This window comes from Grus americana, chromosome 5 (assembly GCF_028858705.1).
Source record: "Grus americana isolate bGruAme1 chromosome 5, bGruAme1.mat, whole genome shotgun sequence".
Lineage (NCBI taxonomy): Eukaryota > Metazoa > Chordata > Aves > Gruiformes > Gruidae > Grus > Grus americana.
In genome coordinates this window covers 41737629-41762090 of record NC_072856.1, presented here as the reverse complement: position 1 = coordinate 41762090, position 24462 = coordinate 41737629, and the positions used below count along the sequence as shown (strand labels likewise).

The window sequence follows — 24462 nt, the reverse complement described above, 5'->3', positions numbered from 1 at the left end:
CTTTTTCTTAAAGACAAGGCTCATGACTTTTTGATACTTGGAAATATTAGAGACAGCTGAACTCAAATCATGCAGATAGTCAACTTAACTCTAATTTTGAACCAAGGGAAGTGTAGATTCAGGACGAGTTATTTTCTTCCTATTTCCATACAAAATTCTGGCTCCAGTTAGTATGCTGTCTTAGAAAGTGAGCTCCTTTTCCTTGCAGAGCCCTAACTTCTGTGCACGACAGTACTAGGACTGTGACTCTGTGTGTGTGTGTGTGTAGAGGTGACTTTGAGGCAGGTCTGGGTGGAAGGAAACCTTTTGTGCATGCTTAGGAAGGATCTCCTGAGCTCACTTAGTTTGGCTATGGTCCAGTTGCTCTTGTCCAGATAGGAAATTGATACCTGACATGCCAATGCAAGTTGTCTGAATAAGATGGGTATCAGACTGGAAGGTGGCATAAGGAACTCTTCAGGAAACCCTGTACAGCTATTTGTTTCCAGCCATGTTCTGAATTCTGTAGTAAGCAAACATTGCACTTGTACCTATCCTGGCCCATTCAATATCCCAACCGTGAAAGCCACTTTCCCCAGAAGATTACTTCCCCAATCTCAGCTTGCGGTGCCTGCTAAGTTCAGTTCTCTCTACCACAGCCTATTCATGCTGAAATAATTACTCTGTCGAAACAAAATACAAAAGGTAACCTTCAGCATTCGCAATTATTCCCAGGAATTTACCTCTTGACATTGTTCAATCTTTATCAGTAAAAGGAATCCAGAACCACCACAATGAGAGAGAAATTCATGTTAATTCCCAAAGTAAAAAAAAACCCAAACAAAAAACCCCACCAAACCAAAAAACATTCATATTACATCAAAACGCATATCAAATATACATCAGTGGGATAAACCAGAGACTATCACACTGGAATAGATACCGCAACTTTTACTTTAGGCTTTCATGCCACCGTTACTGAAATATTGTGTTCAGCTGCGGTTTCCTCCATTCTGAAAATGTTAGAAAATTGGATAGGACTCAAGTAAGAGCTACAAGAGTGATTAGACTTCTGAAAGTCATTCCCTATAGTGAAAGACTAAGAAAGCTCAATTTATTTAGTTACTGAAAAGAAGGTTAAGAGGATCACAATACCTACATGTGGAAGAGATTTCTGACAGTAGGCAGCTCATTAATCTAGTGAAAAAGGCATAACAAGATCCAGTGTTTGGAAGCTGAAATAAGACTACAAATGAGGCACACTTTTTTCACAGTGACAGTAATTAACCGTTGGAACAATCTGCCCAGGGATGTAGTTGATTCTTTATCATTTAAATGCTTTACATCAACATTAGATACTTTCCAAAGAGATAAACCTGTATCTCAAACAGATGCAGAAAATACTGGATGAGGTTCTCTGTCTGGGGTCTGCAAGAAGTCAGACTGGATGCTTATCACACCTGCTCAACATTGTACCTCAACAAAACAGTTCTGCAAGTGCTCTGCACTTCAAGGATCAATCATCTTCTGACCATCGTATCCCTCCTTTGTGTGCAGTTCGGTTCATACTGAATGGAGGCTGTCTCCAAAATTCATATTCCTGCTTGGCAGGTGAAGCAAGAACCCTTCCAGGACAGATACGGGCATCTTCAAAGAACATCCCATGCCATGTTCACTGTCTGGCATTATCACTGCTGGAGACCAAATTACATCAAAACTGCCAGTAAGCACACACTGGAAAGCACTGGCTTTGCCTGATGCTTCTACCCAAGGAACATCTGTTGGGCTGACTCCAAGCTCATGATGGGTGAGTCAATATGTAGACCTTGTAAAACGTTGGAGCTTTTAGTGTCAAGGCTGCCAAATGGCCTCTCAACATAGCTGTCTGTATGAAGAATACAGTTCCTTTATGTTTAATGAGGTTGTTGGAGAATCAGCAGCTTCCATGAGGCTGTTGAAGAAACCAATTACAAAAGCAAAATGTATGATGAGGTTAGGTGAGCTGTTAATTTTCCTCTCACTCCCTTAGTAATATTTGTGAAAGAAAACTTGCCCTTTAAGTCTTCAGGATAGGATGTTGGAGCAAAAGAATAACAGAGGAAAAAAAAAAAGAGTACAGAGATAAAAACTACAGAGAGCAGGACAAGAAGAGTAAGTAACAACATTTATGCACAAAATAAGCAGAAACAGCCTGACACATAAGGGTAAAGAGAAAATAGTGTGCCGAAGTATTTAAACAATGAAAATATTTATCTTCAGAAAAACTAAACATCTCATTTCTTCATCTCTAGGAAGGGATGCAAAGAAACATTTAAAATGTAAATAAAAATAAACGCTATGCCCTCAGAACGTGGTGTGAGGGCGGAAGCCCACAGAAAATCCCGCCCGGACTTACCATACAATACAGGGCTTTTTAGAATACCTAGTTACTCTAACTTTTTTCTTGTGACACTTAAAAGATTGGCAACAGACTGCAAAATCTTTAAAAAATACTGAAGGGACCTTTTCTTTTTATAAGATATACCTAATTAAGACAATATAACACAGAGATTCAATATAAAATGGATTAGCAATATTCCTCCTATTTGATTGCTTCATTATCTACCCTGAGTGTAAATCTTAACGTTATTCTGAAAACTGTCTCCTCACAGACGTGGGTTAAATTTCCTAATGAAAAGCTCATTAAATACAGTATTCTTGCAAAGGACGTGAAGATAGCGTTATTGCTTAAGAACTGGACTCTTAGTCCTGGGACACGGGAAGAGGGCTCTATTCCCTGCTCTTCCACACACTTCTCACGTGATAGTGAACGAGTCACTCTTGGCTGGCTTTGCAATGTGCTCAGCAGCTGCTTCTTATGATCAGATTACCAAAGTGCTGAAATCTTTTGAAAATCTGGCTATTTATTTTGTTGCTGAATAGGATCAGAGATCTTTTGAAATCTGGCCCCAGTTGGGGTGCTGCGCTCTTTTGAAAAGCTAGCCCTAAATCTGTAGATGCCTCAATTTCTCTATTAGCATTATCAGCACTGTTCTGCTTCATCAAGAGGATGAGAAACAGCTGGCATACACAGCAATTCAAATTTGAAAGGGGATATATAAATGTAGAGTTGCTCTGATAGTTGTAGAAATGTCATATGTACTTAAAAAGCAAACAAAAAAACAGCTCCTGATTTTTCCTAAACCTGTACACAACTGTTGTTTTCTATAAAAGCTAAAGTGAGGTAACGTTGACAATATTATTCAACTTGCTATAGGTAACGCTTGAGAATTGTTTGTACGTATAAAAATGTGAAAAAGTATTTCTCCCTCTTCTTTTTATGATTATGAATATGCATTTAATGACTTTCCAGATGATGAAATAAGACACAGAATGTTGTACTTGTGTGTGGTACCACCCCATGCAAAGCAAAGCAAAAACAATTTTTATGTGATACAAGTAGAACACAAAGTGACAACACACACATGCTTGTGCAGATGCACTCGGCTAACTCTGCAAGTAACAATTATAAGGAGTGACGTGCTCAAGCACTGAAATTAAGGTAAGCATTTTCTAACAACTCCATTTATGAGGACAATGACTGTGGCACAACTGGAGTTAAGTAGTTTATTAGGGATTTGCCTTTCCTTCCTTACTTCGGAACAGAAATCACAGTATGACTAAAACCTTTGAAATTAAAAATAAAAATATTCAGCTTGGCTTAAAAGCTAGCAAATAAACAGAAAAGACATTTCTTAAGGGAGCTTGATATTTTAAAACACCACCTAAGTCCCCAGCTGTGTGGAAATTCTTATTTTGCTCGCAATCTCGCATAGATATAGAGGCTTACACCTTCTCTAAATCGTAAGCTCTCTATGAAGGGTGTTCTTTAATTACAGACAGCTAATGAAAACAGTTTTTACTGATCTCTCTAATGTCCTGGGAAAGTCTTTACTATGGATTCATTGTATTCTACTTTATATTCCTGATTGAAATGGGAGACCACAAGAGCATAGGGATTTGGTGGAAACTCGATTTCCTTCCTCTGGCTTCAAAGAGAACAGTTGCAGAAATTAAGCTGCGTTGATATTGTGGTCAAACTTTGGTCAGGCTGTGGTTGTACTTGCATATTATATAGATATAAAATCACTGAACTTTGGTTTTTAAAATTTCTTGGTCTACCTTCAGTATCTAAATCTCGCTCTGTTGACCACAGGTATCTAATATAACTATTACATGAAAATAAGAATTATTATTAAATCCATGTACTTCAAACTTCACTTCCAGAGCTCTGACTATTATTTACTCCAAGTATTGAGACAGCCACTTTGGAAAATATTAATAAATATATAACTGCAAACATATGAGATGGGAAACACAGATTTACTCTTTCCATTTTAAAAAAAAAAAGTTTGTGTGTTTTCTTTCACTTCAGACAAAATATTTTCTTTGAGTCATGATTTTTTTACTTGTAATACGAAGTGATGTAACTCTTGGTATAACAAATATTATAAAAGCTCATTCATTTACACTGCTTTATTCCCTTGTGTCTATGTACTAATAAGGCCATGGCTCCCTCTCTGGGGTTTTTGCTTCATTTCTTGTTTTTAAGATCTCTGCTACGTTCATTATCACTTGGTTAATCTACTTCAGCTTTTCATACAGACATATTTATTATCTCTGCAACAGACTCAACAAGGTCTGAAAGAAGTGACATATGGTAGAAGTTCAGATGACCCAGAAAACCAATAAGCTACGTTAATAGAAGAAACGAAGGCTAAACTCTATTGAATTTATCAGGACTTTGGGTATGTCCTTACATTCTCTGCTCAGCTGAGGAGCTAAGGTATGATAGCAATACCGAAACGGTTACATCCAACCACAAGATCCAATTTCTCAACCGCTTTCATTTGCAAAATGGAGCATCACAATATTAAACTTCGCCGAGGCTATGTGCAAAACACTCTTCATAGCAAAGACCCTTTTCTTCTGTCCAGAAAATGACAAATAAAAACACAAACAAAAGTTCTATCAGATATTACAATCTACAGATAGCAACAGCCTTTTTCCATTTTACATATCAAAAACTACAGCAGTGATTACTTTTTGTCTGTTTCTGATTACTAAAAGCAAAAAGCAGAACAAGCGCTTTTGGCACACCGGATTTATTGCACATCTGTAATTGGCTAACCCCATCATGTGCATTATTTGAAAAAGTTTGTAGACTGCACATATAATCTAGGATATTCATGCTTCTAAAAAAGACCACCTGGAGCTAACCCATGCAAAATAACACATGAATGTAAAAATCATATGGAAACATTTTATTAGAGCTTTGGAAAAGTGGACTGTTGTGGCACTGACTTTTACATAGAAATTTCTACTGGATGACAAGTAATTAACTTGTTTTTAATTTGAAAGTTTTCCCTGACTTATTTTAAGATCATCACCAAGGCTGGAGCCAATGCAACTGTCAATACTATTCTCCTCCTGACGTATTTACCTCTGCAAATCTGAAGCCCGTGCTTTTGCCAAAACCTCCTCAGCCAATACTGTCAAATGTTTTCAACCATGAATTATAACGGCAACATTCACCATCTTTTAGATGATGAATGAGGAAGGTCTGTTCTGAATTCAGGAGTGAATTTTGAATGACACAGTGAGGATTACTGCGCACAGAAAGACGTGCACATTGAAGGAAGAAAGAATGAAGTGAAAAGTTAAAAACTTTTTTAGGTTTCTTTTAAATATTAATATTCTTCACCAGGTTGTTTTCATTACCAAGCCTGCATTGAGAATGCAAACACGTAGAGAAAAATACAGGACTAGAAAAAGGAGAGAGTCAACACTGGAAGCCAAGTACCAGAGGAAGACATTATGCATATTTGGTCTTCCAGCTAAGGACTCAAAAAAAAAAAAAAAAAAAGAACAGCTAAGAAAAATAAACTGTATTAAAAGAACATAATGAAAATGCAAAAAATGACCAAGTCAGTGTAACAGCACAAGAGAAAAAGGAAGATGAATTGCAGTATAATAGAATGGAAATACAGTAGTGGCTTGGAGTGAGAGAAAAGACATTAAAGTCACCTGTTCTATTTCCTCGCTCTTAAAAACACTTACTGTTTGGTTGTTTTCCTATTTAATTGTTAAGATGTAAGGTGGAGTTCTAGCAATAAACAACTCTTCCAGGGACTGACATCTGATTGACAACATTTTAGAAAGTATTAATTTGTTAGCAGCAGTAAATGTTTTGTGTCTCCACAGAAGTGATGGATAGAACTTTTTACGATACAAATAAAGCACCATGAGAAACTAAATCATTCTATCATTTCTGCTGGCAGAACTGGAAGGATCAGGTAGGTTCTTTTTATGCCTTTGTTCATGCAAAAAAGGAGAGCTGAACTTGAAATGCTTTTCTCATCGTTCCTGTTCTGCATCACAAGAAAACCAAAATCGTCCAAAGCCTTGTAGCAAAATTAACTACAAAGCAACAGCCAGTAGCCTGGAGTTTAGGACAACAAAAATAAAAATATAGTAATAATGTTTTTCATTACATTATACTGAAATAAATAAATTTAGGAGGTCTGATTTACTAAACTGCACAGATCATCGTCTATGATCCAAACATCATTGTAATTTGCAAATCTTCAGTTAAGCATTATGCCATGTTTAGTCCCAATTCATTGATGATCACGCCCAGAGAGGGTTCTGCAGAGAACCACAGAAACTCCTTTCTTAATAGTATCTTACACTTCAATCTGCTTTCCAAGATCAATCAGTTATGCAGCTAATGTGTTTAGCTTGGTTCTGCCAATATAATGTTCTCCCAGTATTTTAAAACTGTAATTCTTACACACTAGTAAGTCAAATGCCTTACAAATGCTCCATTATACAATGCATACCCTAGTTAACTGGGCTGGCAATTTCAGAGAATTAAGCTGGGTTTGTTTTATAAGAATTACTTTCCATTTACCCATGTTTGTTGAAAAAAAATATACAATGTTTCTTTGTCCCTTTAGTGGATACATTTCCCCAATATTTTGCTTACAACTGCTTTGAGGCTAAGACAGCTCTGTACTGCAAACTTTACAGCACCAGCACTGCAAAGAATGGATGATGCTGAAAATTGTATCAGGCCAATACCAGTTAACCCGATCCTTGCCTGAAGAACACTAAAAGACAATTTATTCAAAAGTTCTGGAATATCTGAGAAACACTGCAAGCTGGGATTCAGGATGATGATGCCCAAGAGTTTCAGAGTCCCTTGCTTGTATCACAGCAGGTAACCTATCAAAGCAACGCAGAACCATAGCAACCACGGTGGGGCGATGTCAGTGGACACTACGGAGATGTCGTGGGTTTCCCCGCTCTGTTGGGAAGATCTGCTTTTTTGGGGACATCTAAGAATTATATCTTTTTGTTTTTCAAGTACTTTTAAAGTTTGATTCAGACGCTAAAGAAAGATTTCTTGTTTCCCCAACAGAAAAGAGATAGCATTTGTCACGTATGGGTATGACTCAAACACAGAGGAGGCAGTTCCTGAAGTCTCATGCTTGGGACTCCAGCATTTGGATTCCAGTAGCAGAATGCTTTTGATTAGGAGCTTGAGAGACAAACAAGGAAGAACAGGATGACTAAACCCCCAGCAAGCTATAATAATCCCATTTTGATCAAGAAGATATGAAACAGAATCATACAATCATTTAGGTTGGAAAAAATTGAGTTCAACTGTAAACCTAAACCTAACACTGCCGAGTTCACCAAACTATGAACTCTGACAGTAGAATTCTCCCCAAGTTTTTGTATTGTTGATGACTATGATTGCATGTGCTGTTACCGCCATTAACAGTGACCTGAACTATAAAGACCTGTAGAATGGATTCTGTACAGGCAAGCGCTTAAAGAAACCTGTATCAAGCCTTCCTGCCTTTGCTGCATCAGTAGAAGTTTTACTATACCTTACTGCTAATTAGCCTATACCATTGCCCAAATTCCCATTTCTAATACACATAAATCCAATTTTCCTTTAATTTTTCTAATCCTGCTAGATTTTTCCTTAATCTTTGTCGACTTTCTGCACCTCAGACATTCCTTCATCTTAATTGCTATATATTTCCATGTCATTCCCAAAGTTTTACATAAATACATAAACATATTTTTCAAATTATTGATTTCACTTTCATTCTGAAAAAGGGTGCAGTTTTATAATTTTCAGGTGCACAAGAAAGAAAAATTTATGAAATTATGGTTTAAGAGTTCTAGTCAACTTTTATTTTAATTTTTCCACCAAAATTTTTCCTCACAATCAATTTCACACATAAAAGTTTCTCCATTGGGCAATTAGTCCCTCAAAAGCACAGAGTATACTGGTTGGCACCCTCCTCCATTTGCAGAGATTGAAAGCAATCAGGTCATGATCACTTGTCACTAGGCAACCACCAACTCCGAGTCCAGTATTCAATTCATCTTATCTACCACAATGAGATTCAAACAGATCTACCTCATTTTGGGTTCCATATCTTTCATACTAGAAAACCATCAATAATTCTCACAAAGAACATTAATGTTTTAGCACTGACTGTCTGAAATTTCCAGCATTTGTTTCCTGCATTTGTTTCCTACTTTTGTTTCCTACATTCAAACACCACCTTATTGTCGTCGTCTTTAACCTACGCAATAGGTCAATGACTAAGTTCCTATGGCTGCACTGCCTCTGTGGCCACCTAAACAGGTTTACAACAGGTAGACGTTATGTTTACAACCAACCAGTGTTTGATACTGGTACATACAGTCAGAGCGCTTTATAGTAGCCTACGCATAAACAGGAATCAGATTCTCATAAGAATAATGCCTACAAGATAGGCAGAAATAAATTACAGGTCTATCAAGAATTCTCCAGCACAAGAGCAGAAGTTCCACGCGAAGTGGGATGGCCAGATCCAGAGACCCTTTTCATAACAAGCAATACCGCCAACTCATCTGCGTTATGCTGTTTTCATCTGATTGACCTCTTCATGTCTCTCAGTGAAAAAAACAAAGTCTTAAGCCGCAAACACTGAGGAAGAAAGTAATTGCCCCTGTAAATGGTTTCCCTGAAACAGAATTGTGTGGTGGTTCAGAAGAGAAGGCTGGTCTTAGTGGAAGGCTGGTGTGGTTTGGCAGGGAAAGACTCATACTATCTTGCATCTCCTGCTCAGAAGACAACACTCAGTTTAAAAAATAAAAGGCTAACCACAGGTAATGTTATTTAAAGGGTTTCCACAATGAGATCATTCAGAAGAGAACCATTTATTTATCTCTTAAAAATGCATACATATCCAGCATAAAAATTATTAGAAAAAGGTATTTAAATTAATGAAAGTAATCCCACTTGACATTTGGGAGAACAATTACCATACTTTCCAATTATCATTATTGCTTATTTTCTTTCCCCGAGAATTCAAAGTGCTGGACTTATTTCCTCAACCCCAAGTTCCGTAGTATAACAAGACATCAAGTTCATTTTCAAACTATACTTACATACTTGTTTATGTTGAGAATAGATCCTTTGAAAAACATGCTAGTTTGAAGGAAACAGGTGTAATCTTGTTTTAAAGTATAATTTTTCTTCTTGTGATTATGAAAACATTTTTTTTTATTTCATTACCAATGCAGAATTGAAGTAACATTGAATGCTTTATTGCAAGCAACATGCCAGAGTCATTTAGTTACATTGGACAAGAACAATTTGGACACGAAAAATTTCAGTTCACGCTTTTGACAGCATCTGAGTTCTTTTCATACCGATATATATTAGTTCCAGAACACAGATGTGTAAAACTACCTAATTGCAGAACACGTAACACTAAAAGTAGAGGTGGCTAAAAGTGACATTCTTCATGCAGCCTACTAGCTGGTTAGTATTATTTACTGAAGTCCTTTTCACTCCTCAGCTAGAATCTCTCATTCACCTTTTCTCTTACAGCAGAAGATAAGTAAGATTACTTTAGTTATGCAACATAAAATATAAAGATTTGGCTTTAAAAAAAAAAGCTCAGGATAAACCCACTTATAACTTGAGATTGTGGATAATCCCACCATTACTTTTCTTTCATTCAAAGAAGAGACCTGCCCAAAGTTGTCCAACTGCCCAAACTACGTACCCTAGTTTTTATGTCACGTCATTCAGTAGGAATTTAGACTCATGGCCTTGCACAAACACTTGTAATCTCCAAAGACAAAAATTAACACCTCACTTCAACTAAAAAAGAATTAAAATCTAATAATTATTTTGATGTCATCATTGCAAATTCCCAGGGCAAGGGTTTGCAAAATTGGGCACAGAGTCCTGGGTTTAATTGCTGCTTCGAAACAAACAGAAATGGCAAATGCAGGGAACTCTGTTGAAGACAGAGAGTCATGAGCCTTCTTTTTATAGTGATGGTGGTCCTGAGTCAGTACCAGTGTCCCAAAGATTACCCAAAAAGGAAATACATGGCATGACTTTCCATCAGCCAAACACATTCAACACACCAGAGAACATCATGGTGCCTCACACTCCTCCTCTCTCTTCCTCTCTTCACTTGAAATAAAAAAAAGGAAGAAAATATAGCCTGGGAAAAACAGCTACAACATAGTGGAAAAGAACATTAAAAGCCGCACAATCTTTGAACACTTTCAGCAACAGATTGTGATAAAAATATAAAGAAATTTTGAGTCAATCATTTGAAGACAATATTCCAAAATATGAAGGTTCTCACAAGACTTTGATGGTGGAAAAGGACTACGGGGCCTGGTATAGGTCAGACAATCAGAACGCACAAGAGGACTTCAAGTGCCATGTCATGTAAAGCACAACTTACTGGCTGAACACACAGTATATATGATAAAAATACTTCCATTCCCAGATTAGAACTTTCAGAAAAAACCTCTGAGTACATAAAATTGATCAGCAGCTCATTTAATGTTCTCCTCAGAATCATAGAATCATTTTGGTTGAAAAAGACCTTTTAGATCAGCAAGTCCAACTGTTAACCCAGCACTGCCAAGTCCACCACTAAACCATGTCCCTAATCGCCACATCTACGTGTCTTTTAAACACCTCCAGGGATGGTGGCTCAGCCCCTTCCTTGGGCAGCCTGTTCCAATGATAGACAACCCTTTCAGTGAAGAACACACCCCTTAAACATCGGGAGTGAAACAAAGACTTTTGGAGGGATGGACACAGAGGAGAATAATACTGTAATTCACCACATACTGTATGTAGTATGCAAAGAATAATAATTTTATTCCTACAGACCCTAAATAACTTTTTGATTATTTTCTGCCATATAAGAATCATGTTCTGGTCTTTAAGAACTGGAATTGTAATCTTTAAACCCATCTACTGCAAGTTCTGTATTTGTTTACAAGGCCTAATACTTCCTATGTACAGAAAGCCTTAGACAACGTACCCAAAAAAATTGACTGAAGTCTGCTGTATTAGAAGATGGAAAATTTGTCCATTTTTAGCAAATGTCAAATCATTGGCTATTGCTTTTAAGATTAATAAAAGATATAATGGTTTCTAGATAGCCTCTAAACAAAGATTACTACGAATGGAGAAATGATTTACCAATAGTCACCACAATGAGATTTCTTTAAAGGTTACAATCATCAGTTATTTAGCTGAAACACTGCTGAGAATGCCTGGTCATTTCTTGAATAATGCATAATGTTCATTGTAGATTTGATCTGTATTATAACAATACAGATATTTCTAAAATAATGGAGAAAACTATCTGTTACTTTCCAATTGCTCAAGATATTTCCATGAAGTAATTGACTCTGAAAATATTATATGGAGTTACCTGAGTGTTCATTTGCAAGCACAACTTGTAGCGATCGCTACACAATAGGCATAAGAAAACAAACTCATCAGCCTTTATAGACTTTTAAGAAAAGCTGTGATAAATACCGGGCAGAGTAAAGGACCTTCCTGAAACACTAAATTAAAATGAATAAATTGCTGTACAGTACTGGGGGACAAATTTAAAACTAAGCTTTGAAATTTAATTATTAACACAAGCAGGCCAACACATTTGAGGGATGAAAAAGGAAAAAAAAAGAAAGCAGTTGCCTGCGCAACGTAAGTACCTCTCATATAATTTTCCAAATACCTTTAAGTCTATTCAGAAGATTGCTTGGGCACACACAAAGTATAATGTCTAGTGTTTTATTGTAGGATTATCAACCATACTTCACATGAAGCTGCAAGCTATTTATGTGAGCTTGTTTATCCATATGAACTTCTTCAAGGGCAGCGCAAAGCGACCTTAATAAATGAAAATTAATTTCTTTTGATGTAATTCCATGAATGTTTGATCAGAATGTGTTAACAGGTTTCTATGTAACGAGAACTGGTGAAGTAATAAAATATACCTGTACTATACAGTTAAATCTGCTTATGGGGAATTCTTATACAACAAAACAATATTTCATCAAGCATTATTTTGATATTCTGATGCATCAGTAAGTACTCAAACAGGGGAAAAACAAAACAAAAAGAAAGCAAAAATCCTTCCCTAACTCCCTCACACCCTTTACGCCTAGAGGAATGGGAACCATATCACCAGATGGGTAGAAGAGCAGGATTATTACATCAGATAGGGTGAAAAGACATTAAATGTTTACCTAGGTTTTTCATAGGGAGAAACATGTTAATCTAGGCCGGACTATTTATGCTGTTGTCTAAGAATAAGGTTTCGTTCTCCTTAAAATTCTTCTCTTCATTAGAATTTTTAAACAAGAAGGAAGCTTCAGTATTCAGGTACGCATTCCACAAGAGGATAATGAAAAACAGATCCCAGATACTCTGAAAACATACACAGGGATCTGCAGAGATCAGATTTTCCATACTATAGGACAGCTTGTAGAAGCACTGTACATCTGTTGCCTACAGAAATTTTGGGAGGAATTATTTATTTTAACAGACAGATCATAGATCGTACACCACAGTCCACTTTACATCTGCCTTGAAACACTGTTTAATTGCCTGAGAATAAACTCTCATCCTGAAAAAAATGAGGAACATTTGCATATTATATCAAAAGCCTGATGAACCATGTTATACTCATGCTCTGGATGATGTAATTATTACCTTTTTTTTTCCCCTCCATGAAAATTATATATGATGTGGCAGATAATATAAATGAAATATATGAAATGACGCAAATATATCCAGCTACTAAATCATCAGCCTCAAAGTCCTTTGATTTTTGCCCTCCATGTCTATCTCCATCCATTGAAAATTGTAACTTCCCTTAACTAATATTACTTCCTTTAAATGGAAGATCAGGTAAAAGCCCTTTGCACCATCAAGACCAGTAACCCTTCACGGGCAGCTTTGCACTGATAAATTAAGGTTTTATTTGCCCCTCCACCCTTAAAGGTAGCTTTTTCTTTTGCTTCATGCAATATATATTTTATCTAGATTAGTGCAGATTGAGAGTTTAAGTTTCATAATGTGTGGAAAAAACCCTGAAGTGCTCAAATCTCACATGCCTCTTTCCAAAATACGTTTCTTCCAAAACATGAGATCAGTAGCTAAAATAAAACAAGGTAGTTTTCTGTGCTGTCAAAGCCAAGACATTCCCAGGTTTTGGTAACTTTGAGTTCTGTTAATGCAGCTTGGTCCCTAATTTAAAATACTTACCAGTCACCAAGATCACACTCATCTACACAAGTTGCATGAGTAAAAACAAAATTACAAAAAAGTCGTTTACACAAGTAATTGGAAACACTATTTAGGACCAACACGCACATAGCCTCTAAAATAACCGATTCCTCTATTACCTGACTTTTGTGGCAACTCATGTCTAAAACATTGATTTCGCTGCCCAACTGCTTGTTTGAGCATGAAAAGAGGGCGTTTAATATCGAAAACAGTCTATTTTAGCTGAAATGTGGATAGATGCCTACTGGCTCAAAAGTCAAAATAATTTCTATACACATTACAAGATAATAAATAAAATCCTAGTCTCTAACCTATAGATTTAAAAATTTGGATGTGATGTTCTTGAACTTCAGAAATACATGATTCCACCTTTAAGGGTTAGCCAGTGAATCAAGAGATCGAGTCCTCAAATCAAGGAATAATGCCATGCTCCTCTCAAACACATCCTTACATAAAATACTGAAACAAAGCAACACAATCACTGCTAAATAACTTCAAACGCTTTACGTCACCCAGAAGATGTACAGCTGTAACAGTAGTTACATCAATAGGTTCGTTGTTAAATAAAAAAAATAAAGAGGTTTATTTCACCTTCACATGGTGTCTTTCTCATGCAGACCTCAGATTTCCACATTTGTATCCCTTTAAAGGATTTGATATGCAGGGAAAGAAGAAAGGATGATGGTAAAAATTTCAATTTAGAGGTTACTAAAGGCTGCCATATTCGACACTGTACAACATATTTACTCCGTACCTTTTACTGATGTATTAGGTGGAGGTCCTTCCATTCTCAAGTTCCATGGAGGATCGCCTTGATTAGCGAAGTCCCTCATTTTCAGATAGCTAATTGTAAGTCGGATGATGGATGCCTTGTCAAGCTGGCTGGTAATCGCTGCAGGCAGTGGCAACAACTTTGCCAACTCATAGAATTCAAAATTCTCCTTTCCCCGGCGAGAGCGAGCAGCATCTCGGGACTTTTCCTTCCTCAAAGCTTGTAAACTGAAAGAAAATAAACAAAGTAGGACATTCATCAATACTGGTGTTCTGTCGCATTTAACCAATTTGCTTTTTCACTGCTGGTCTTCTATACAAATTACCACATTTTCAAAACGCTGTTCTGTGTGTATGTACAGACTTCAGGACATATTTAATGGTAGTCCAGTCTTTGAATGATTAAAACTAATGATAACATTGGAGTTTCAGTGGTAGCTAACATATTAAGTAACTACTCCTAACTCATTTCAGCCACCTTCTTCTTAGCCTGCCCTTCTTTTTTCTGCTGCCAGTTGCAAGAAAAGATTCCCAAGAATGCTGCGTACATGTGGAGTTTATCTGCATAGATGCCATTGCTTCTCCTGACCCATTTTTCTAAATTTGTACCAGAGTCTGACTCTTGGGAAAAGGAGGTTAAAAGCAAACGACTGAAGCACGTGCCACCTCTGCCAGGGGTTGCAGTGCAGCCGAGACGACCAAACAGGTCGTACAGCAGCTTCGTAAGTCTGGCATAACAACATAAACCTTCCTGGATTTCACGAAGCTGTTCTTCATGAGTTGTTCGGGTGTCCTTACTGTGGGAACAGCAACCTTTGTCAGAGGGGTCAGTGAGCAGTTAATAGAGTTATGTGCTTCACATTTCTGACTGTAATTCACTACCACATACGCGTCAGACTGACAACTTTTTGGTCAGAAAGGACCTTCTGCTTTACACCGAGCCGGTGGAAATGCAAAGACATTCATTTAGTCCTGTTGCATTAACATATCACTTGCTACCACCCATGTGCAACATCTAAAGGTAACTTGGATTTTACTCCTGGGCTATTTGCTTGGTAGGTGTAAAACTGCTAAATGCACATTGTGATGACAGCAGGCAACCTCTGGGATCTTATCCTGATCTTTCCTTGCAATGCGAAGGAAACTCAAGTTTGAGTTGGTTTCAATATATAGTACTACAGCTTTGCAAGGGAAAAGGGATTAACTTTTTTCGTTGTGTGGTTTGGGGAAGACACAAATGTACAGTACACTTCCCAAAAGATTAGGACTCTACGTGTAAATAATACAAAGAACAGATACTGCCTCTTTTGTTTTTAATGAGAGGTTTTAAAATTTATTTTTCTTTTTTTTTTTTTTTTTAAACAGAGCACAGCATTCAATTCAGGATATGATGAGCTTGACCATACCTCTGCCTTGGTGCATAGAGGTTGGTGCTGATGTGCTCATGCTGGGGTTGGTGTCTGCCAATCACTGCGTAAGGTGAGTAGAAACTGTTCTTGTCCCTCACAAAGACTCCATCTTTCCTTTGCTTCCTTTGTTTACTTATTAATTTGATGAAGTTACAGCCACAGTTCTGTTAACTAGTTATTAGTTTACAACAGAGCTACAATTCAGCCGGCGTATAGCGGCACAGCACACGCTTCTCTCAAACTTCCACAACTCTTCCTGAAACCCTGGATTTTATCAACAAAAACTCATAATGGCCAGATCTACAAAAGCACTACCATGAAGTGGATCAGTAGAGTCTAGGCACACAGACCTAATACCATCATTCTGAGACTTCTATTTACCTGTCTTTCTAATTTGGAAATAATTTAAACTACAGAGGTTCTCTTATTTTAATATTCTTAACCACCTGCATTTTCATGGCTGTCTCTGCCACCTCAGACTTGAAAGGGCAGATCAGCTGGGCCCTTAAAACACAAATGAAATCCCTCTATCACACCTCCCTGAGAATGCTTGACAAATTATATTCCCTACACAATTCTATACTAATAGCAATTACATTTAAAAAGACAGTCTGGCTAAGAAATAGGGATGGTGAGTTAAAGATACAGGAGGAAACGGCACATCCTTACCCACAGGTAAGGATATGCCATCCTACTGAATCCCACTCTGAAGTACATGCTTGTCTTCATGAATTCTATTTTGACCACCAGCAGCCAGATTTGTAAGTTCTATTTTAGGAGAAAAGTACCTGAAAACTAATATTTCACAACGCTTATTGTGGATGCATCTCTGTCCAAATTCAAATCTCTGCCATCGTAGATGTGTAAAATCCCTCAAAAGGTGCATTAAATATAGCTGATAGAAAAATTTTGTGTATATACAGAAACCTGGAAGCTACAGCTCTGTGAGGTATGAACTATCCAATTAATTTCAGTGAAGTAAGATACCCCGTGCAAGTTAAATACCTACAACAGTAACATAAGGGAGAGGCAGGCAAGTGCCTCTGCCCAGTCGCTGAAAAGCAAAAGCTCATTTTCATGGCACAAGGGACGGCCTTTACTACTCGCCATCACACTTTTTTCCTCCAGAAGCCAAGCCTGAGGATGTCAAATCCCCAAATCAAGTTTGAGGAATCCAGAAGAGCTGAGATTCTAGATCTATTCTGAAAGGCTGCACCAAGAGGTTCACACCTTCCTTCCAAAGCACTTAATTATGCCTCTATGTAAGAAGAGGGCTTTTTAGAGATCCCTAGTAAAACGAATAAATAAATAAATAAATCAGAAATATTACAGATCACAGCAACTTTTGAAACAGAAAAAAAGTTAGAAAAGATAGGATATTCCTTAGCAACACCAAAGACCAAATCCACAGTTTACAAATCCTGTTTAGGGTTCAGGAGATTGCTGAAACTGAAGAATATATTGCAATGCAAACTTTTATAAGGCATTATACTGGATCGCTAACAGTTTGCAATGGAACTCGGTTAAACTGAAAAGTGAGGCTACCTGTGTAAGCAAACAGCATCCTTTGAAAGCCACCTATCTGTATTCAAACTTTTGCAATAAAAAAAACCCCAAAGTACAAGGGATGGGGAGCTGGTATAATAGACATACAAAATAAACTCCTAAGAATAGTACTATCCATAATGTGTTTTTTCTCCCAACCATTTGGTGTACTGTCATTTGTGGAAGCTTCACTGAGTCACTCAAGTCAAGGAGTTTGTAACTTGTAGCACTCTCCTCTTGGCATCGGTGCATTAAGCTAAATTTAGAAACAGCATCTGTCAAAATGCACATGCAAATCCTAATTTCTACTCTACATAATTCCACCAGGGAAATACACTTGTAGCATTGGGCACTGTAGTTATGCTGATACAATGAGTCCTTAATTTGTGAGCAGTGATTTCCTCAGCAGGATGCAGGAATTCATTAGATATGACCTAAACATTACTGTTAATCCTGTCTGGCACCTATGATTCTGATAGACAACATCAGCTTCATCATCAGATGCTCTTAACAGAGCAAAGTGCTGGCACTGATAATCCCAAGAAGATGCTAGAAAAGAGGGGTGTGAAGCTCACAACAGAAAGCAGTGGTGCTGACACAGGAGCAAAACTCATCCCGGGTTCTGACATATGACATCGGGATTAGAGGTGGTTGTTGGTAACAAACGAACTTGCTAGGGCATCAGGCTGCAAAAATTTAGAAATACCCACAGGCTCTCCTGCTAATGAGAAAAATGAAAGTGTGGGTAACTGTACCCATGTTTACTAAGAGGGTTTCAAAAACATTCAGAAAGCACCAAGAAAGCAAGCATCGCACATGTAAGAGCTCTTACGTGATAGAGAAGGTCCCCCCAACAGACAAGCAAATCTACATACCCTATCCACAGTACCAACGAGAAAGTAACAGTGCGAAATATACTCAAGGGACATAAATATTGCTCCCTCCTTGCCTTATGTGGATAAGGGGAAGGAGCACAGATAATCAGATCGGTGTGCATCACTGTATGATATCAAAGGATGATGTCGTCATATAATGGCAAAACTTCATGCGTTCCCTTAAGAACATACTTCTCACCAAATTTCCATATACGAAGTCCACTAAAGAAGACTAAGGGATTTCCAGCTCCCGATAATTCTGAGATGCAGTACTGTATAAACAGGATATTTAATGGCTGGAAAAACTAATGCTATTTTAGATAGTAGGTTTCTAAAATATATATTATTTTTCCTTTTAGGACCTTTCCAGATGAAGTGATATAAAGGGGGTCTGGCTTTTATGGATGAAAGGGTGCAATAAATACTACCAAATAATTTTAAAATGGTGTACACAACATTTCTAAAGTAGATTTTCTATTGAAGACACAGCAGATGCAGAAGACATGATAATATGGTGTTGCATAAAAGTTTTATTGGTACTCATAACTCACTTGTGATTTCATTGTGCTTGTGGTCATTCCAAGCTTAACCTGCTTCATATTTTATTTCACATCATTTTATATATTTCATATTCATAAGCATATACGGGCATCCATATCTGTGTGCACACCCACAATCTCCACGTCTGACAGATCATCATCTGTCACTTTAAAGATGGGACAATCATGGCTCCTAATTTTTGCAGCATATAATGGCAATCAACCATGTTACAGTATATCAACAGATGCACTGACCTACATTAGCAAGGATTTTTTAGCATATCAATACCTCGCTTCTGTGTCTCATTTTGGGCGGTAAAAATCAGTGAAATAATTTAATTCCGTGAGTTTGCATTTTGAATGAAAACAGGGGAATGGTTGTGGTTACAAATAAATATTTCTGTCTGCAATTTCAAAATATAGCTTGGAAGCAGATATATCGCAGACTTGCCCAGTTTTAGAAAGGCAGCTCGCATTTACATTTCACCTACGCTGTCCCCTTAAATCTGACAAGAGGCAAGACCCCCCAAAGCAGGGCTTCTCAGAGATGTCAGTCTCCCCCTGCTCAGCCCCACATAACAGCACTGGTAGGGCTTTACAGTACCCTCACTGTACTTCTCACAAAGAGAGACTGGACTGGGGGCGACGGCCATAAAACAAGGTTTGAGGGACAGACAGGCTGCTGAGCTCCAGATAATGGCTCCAGCCAGCGGACAGCTTGTCTGCAGCGTGCCGTCATCGGTTTTGCTCATTTTCATTAACTACAAGCACAGAAGTATGGCAAACTCTCACAAAGGATGCAGAGCATTTTTAATAATTCTATTGAAATCCTCCCTGATTTCAGAAGAAACTTTACAAGCGCAACAGTATACCAGAACAGAGCACTTTTCCTTGGAATACAAAACAATATCATACTTGTTAATTCAGCCGTTATCGACCACTAGCGAATTTCTTAAGCCTCTAACAACAATATGGATTAGTAGCAGCAAGACCAGATACAGGACAACAATAACACTTAACAATATCTAATAATGTTTATAACAAGCTTTCTAGAGAATGAAACAATATGCACGTGTGTGTGTGTATTTTTATATTAGCCTAGCCTTTTAAATTCAAGGATCACAAGGTCCACTATAAACATTATCCAACTCTCCAAAGGCCCTAGTCAGATGGATGTTATATCCATTTCACAGAAATCAGATATACAGAAAGGTTGTGCAAAAAAATTGGGCTGGAGCTAAGTGATCCAACCCCATCAAGCCCCTGAAAGACACTTCCAATTACGTATGTCCTTCCGTGTACATTGTTTTCCAATATAAAGAATAGAAGAATACTTACATGCTATTGAGTTTAGTTGTAGTATTACATAAGGAAATAAATTTATGCTGCTCCTGAGTCCACAGGTGTGCATTTGTGCAATTCTATATGAGATATACTAGGAAGATCCCCTTATCTTGTTCTTACCTCGTTCTATGTTAATATGACATGACATAGTATTGTCATACTTCAGACATTTTTCTATTTAGATCAACTTTAGATCCCTTCCTCTATTTTAAATAACCTGTTTACATCATTCTGTATTTATATGCAATGTAATGGATGAATATGACAATTTAACTAATACAAACATGTATACGTTCTGATCTATTACAGGAATAATCCATTACCTGTTCTCTCAGCCACATTCTTGAGGAGAGTTTTTTCTGGAGCTTCAAGCTGACCGGTGCAAACAATGAGGGCAGTTAAACCCATTTATAAACAACAGATACATAGAAAAGCTGACTCTTAATGCCTGGGCAATTCATTAAGATAACGTCCAAGGCCACCTATAGGCGGTCACCCATAGGCCTGAGTCTGGCCTATAAAAATCTGTTTTCATTTCACTGATCTCACAGGACAATTACACTTAATTAGAAATTCAAAGAATGGAATAGCATCAATATTGAAATGACCCAATTATTTGGAATATTGATTTATTTTGCTTCTGTGTGACTCTTCTTATGCCTGAGGGTTTTTTTTCAAAAGTATTTGCTCGTAGTGACATCTCAAAACCAGCGTTCAATCCAAGTGGGTATTCACCTGAACAGCAGTGCACGTTTTCAGACTCAAACAAAAAGATTTAGACTGGAAGGAAGTAAAGCAGAGTAACCTGCACTACATAATTGCACATATTGCAGTTGAAAAGTCCAGCCTAGCAAGTCAGGCATCACCACCAGTGGCAGCAGGAGCCTAAAGCCTCCTATTGTCAAGGGGGTTTGTTATTGTTCTGTTTTTCTAAGTGTTATGCTCTAGGGAGCTCACAAATATGCATAAAAATGGATATTTTTTCAGTATAGTGGATACAAGTGAGTATAAAAGAACGAAGCAAGAAAGCTAATGTTCCTGCAGATGTGAATGAAAAGAAGAAAAAATCCTCTCCAACTTCCTAAGACTAACTCAATTAGTCCTGAAAAATTGATACTGAAAGTATGTTAATATGTTTACCTCTAATTCCTACACGCTATTTTGCTATCTTCGGGGATTTTTTTATTTGAGATAACTTTTTGACTTAATGCTTTCTCCCCTTCTTTTTCTTTTTTTCCACTGTCCTATTCATAGACTTCCTTTTCACACAGATTGTTTCTGAACTGAGGGTACAAGAACTTCAAGACTACTAAAAACCAGTTACACTGTTTAATAGAGAAGCATACTTTTGTGAGGGTAAAACCTCCAAAAAAAAGAGGAAAGGAGAAGAATCAAAAGCCACATTAAATTTTACCACCTTCCTTCTTTTTTAAGTACATCTGAGAAGTCAGACAGCAGATTTTTATGGATTTTTCTACTTGTTTGCTTAGGAGATCCGAACATTGCTCAGTCTCACTATTTATCAATTAATCTAGCGTGCAGCCTCAAAGGAAAAAGGTCGACCTGTATTAAAAATTCATCCATCAAAAATTCATCAAAGACTTCAGCATTTTAACTCATGAACCTTTGAACACCTGCATACTTGTCAGATCTGTGGTCGTAGTTAACTGGAATCCATAGTTACTACAGTATCTATACTTGCTCGGACACGAGCGGCACGAGTAGACTTTCAGGTCAAAGTGCCATACGTAAGCTAGCGAGCCACACCGCTTCCTCAAACTGTTCTTTTTATCAGACAAGGGATATCTGACATCTAAGTTCAAAGTCAGTCAAAGCAGACCCTTTCAAGGAGCAAACGCTTTTCATGGGCATTCATTTCTGCCACACCATACAGATCACTGTTCTCACAGGGCAAGAGTTTGCCAAAAATGTAAACGAAACCATTATCTGACATGATCGTCAATGGCGTAGTCCACAAATTGAAGCGATTTAATGCTGTCCAAGAAAAATTAATGTTTTCAGAAGACTTTCTTTAATGTGTGAAGAAAGCTGTATAGTATATACTGGAAGTTAAAGCTGGAACCTTCAAGTTCAAGGTAAAAACTCTGCTGCTTAACTAATGCACTGCTCATAGCTGTCATCATTAATTTATGTTAGCCTCTGTAAACATCAAGAGTATAATAGGCCAATTTCACAACTAAATATAGATGCACATTTTGCCCTTATATAAATGGCAGATTGCTGCTGTAGATCATCACTGCAGCAACACGTCAGTAAAGATGCACTGTTTGATGGTCTGATGCTCACACAATATATAAAACCAGTTGTAATGGTTGTTTGGAAGCAAAGTGTAACATAGCAGCAAAATTTCATTTGTTCCACAAACTCAGGATATATTAAGCTTGGCTGACAAAGACTGTTTGATGTGCTAAATCAGTTTGACCTTCATTTTTGCTTTATATTTCTCATTTAACACATGAAATGACCATTATTTTTTCCACTATATAGGAAAATATCACAGAACTGGTTTCTATTAAAAAGCCTCTTTTCCTTGTAGATAGCAAAAATACATTTTGGCAAATATGCTTTTACAATTATTGTAAAAATAATGTGCAATTTATGAAAAAATTAACACCTACATTAACCCAAGCTTTTTATTGTATCAGTGAGACCTGAGGTTGTTTTTTAGGGGTGGTTGTTTGACAGAAGGGGTTTCTTTTATTTTATTTTCGATATGTAAACGTGGTTCAAGGAAAAGGTTTGTGTACGCTTGAACTAATCGTTAAATCGAATGTTTTATCGCCAATAAGCACCTCTGTTGCAACGTTTAAATAACAGGATTTACTTCCAAAGTGAGTCGTTAGAACATAATAATAGGAACCTGGCAGGTTTTTAAGGATTACAAACTTGCCATCCTACACAATCTTTTAAAACTAACGTACACTTTGATACAGCAACAATTAAGTGAGCTGTGATACACCAGTTCAAACCCAAACTCTACAACCAGAACACTCGTGTTTTGATCTTTTTTTTTTTCCTTCCTATATTGAACTAAGCAATTGCCAGCCTCATGATAATAGAGAAACTGCAGTTTTATCAAGCAATTTTGCAGCACCCAATAAACAGCACTTTACCTTGGAGCAACTTGTACATTTCACACCTTAAATTTCTATTTACCAAATCAGCTAATCACTTCACAATTGAACTTCTCAGAACAAAAAATTATCAATTAAAGTGGTTGAAACTCCTGCAAATTATCATTTAGGAATGAAGTAATTGCTTTCATCAGGGCAGAAAAGCCCGCCAGAACAGAAATGTCACTTCAGATTAGTGTTCTCACTCCTGAAGCTATGGATGACACAGCTGATATAAGACTAAATGCCAAGACCAATCAATTGCTTTTGTGGCTCTGTTCTGAGCTGCTGTAAAAGGGGCCATTTTCTAGGATCTACTCTTCATTATAGTAAATGCTATCTCCTTGGTAACATAATTCCATTTCTCATAAATTCCGTCTGAGAGCATTGTCCTAACAATGGATGTTTGTGGAAAAGAATGCTGTTGGTTTAATGCAAAGAAATTAAGTGTGAACGGCTGTCAAAGTACTATAGTTTGCTTGTTCTTAAACATAAATTGAAGTCTTTACATTAAAAACAGAATACTTTGGCGGAAACGAATGGTCTGAAAGAGTGTAATATATTGCATTTGGAAGTGGTGTGTTTCTGATTGAGAGTTTAGACTTTTTTTGTGTACCTACATTCTGTCTATAGTGGGCACACTCGAACCTAGCAGAGATTTGTCAGTTTAAGAGAGTGTAGATAAACACTCCGCTTATTTCACAGCAGTGCAGTTAGGAAATGTGAAACTGCGGAAGAAAACATGGTCTCATTATCATATGACATGCTATTTGTTAGCAGACTCATCTGTGTATAAAAGCCTTCTTTGAACTGAGCCCTTACTGGAAATATCTGTATTTCAATTTGTATTGTTCAGCTTCCTAAAATACTAAGAATCTGAGTTATGGTCTCCAATTAAAAGGATATCTGAGAAGCTAATTTGGTGGAACAGCAGCAATTTCCTGCACTGCTCTCCTCATGACTGAAGTTTAGAAACAAATTCAAGATTACAGATTTTCATTCAAAACAGGATGAAAAGTATTCCTCCCTCAATGAGCATAAGCAATTCCAATTAACAATAACAAGAGTTATGTGACAGGAGAATATATTACCAAATATGTAAAGAAGTAATTTATTCAGCATTAAGATGAAAAACGCAATTTTACTATAGTATTTCTATGGGTAACCAAAGAAATAGCACCGGTACACTGTTGC

At 37.2% G+C, this 24462-nt stretch overlaps 1 protein-coding gene across 6 annotated transcripts in view; it reads right to left on the bottom strand.

Annotated features, from left to right (window-relative positions):
• NPAS3 (neuronal PAS domain protein 3) overlaps positions 1–24462 on the bottom strand; it is a 631693-nt gene that overhangs the window by 429212 nt on the left and 178019 nt on the right. For 4 of the 6 annotated variants that reach the window (XM_054828470.1, XM_054828473.1, XM_054828472.1 and 1 more), the window contains 2 exons: positions 14406–14650; positions 14243–14293 (listed from right to left, as the gene is read on the bottom strand). In XM_054828470.1, coding sequence (XP_054684445.1) covers positions 14243–14293; positions 14406–14650 — 296 coding nt within the window. The remainder of the gene's footprint in view (positions 1–14242; positions 14294–14405; positions 14651–24462) is intronic. The other 2 variants (XM_054828471.1, XM_054828475.1) reach the window with 1 other exon arrangement.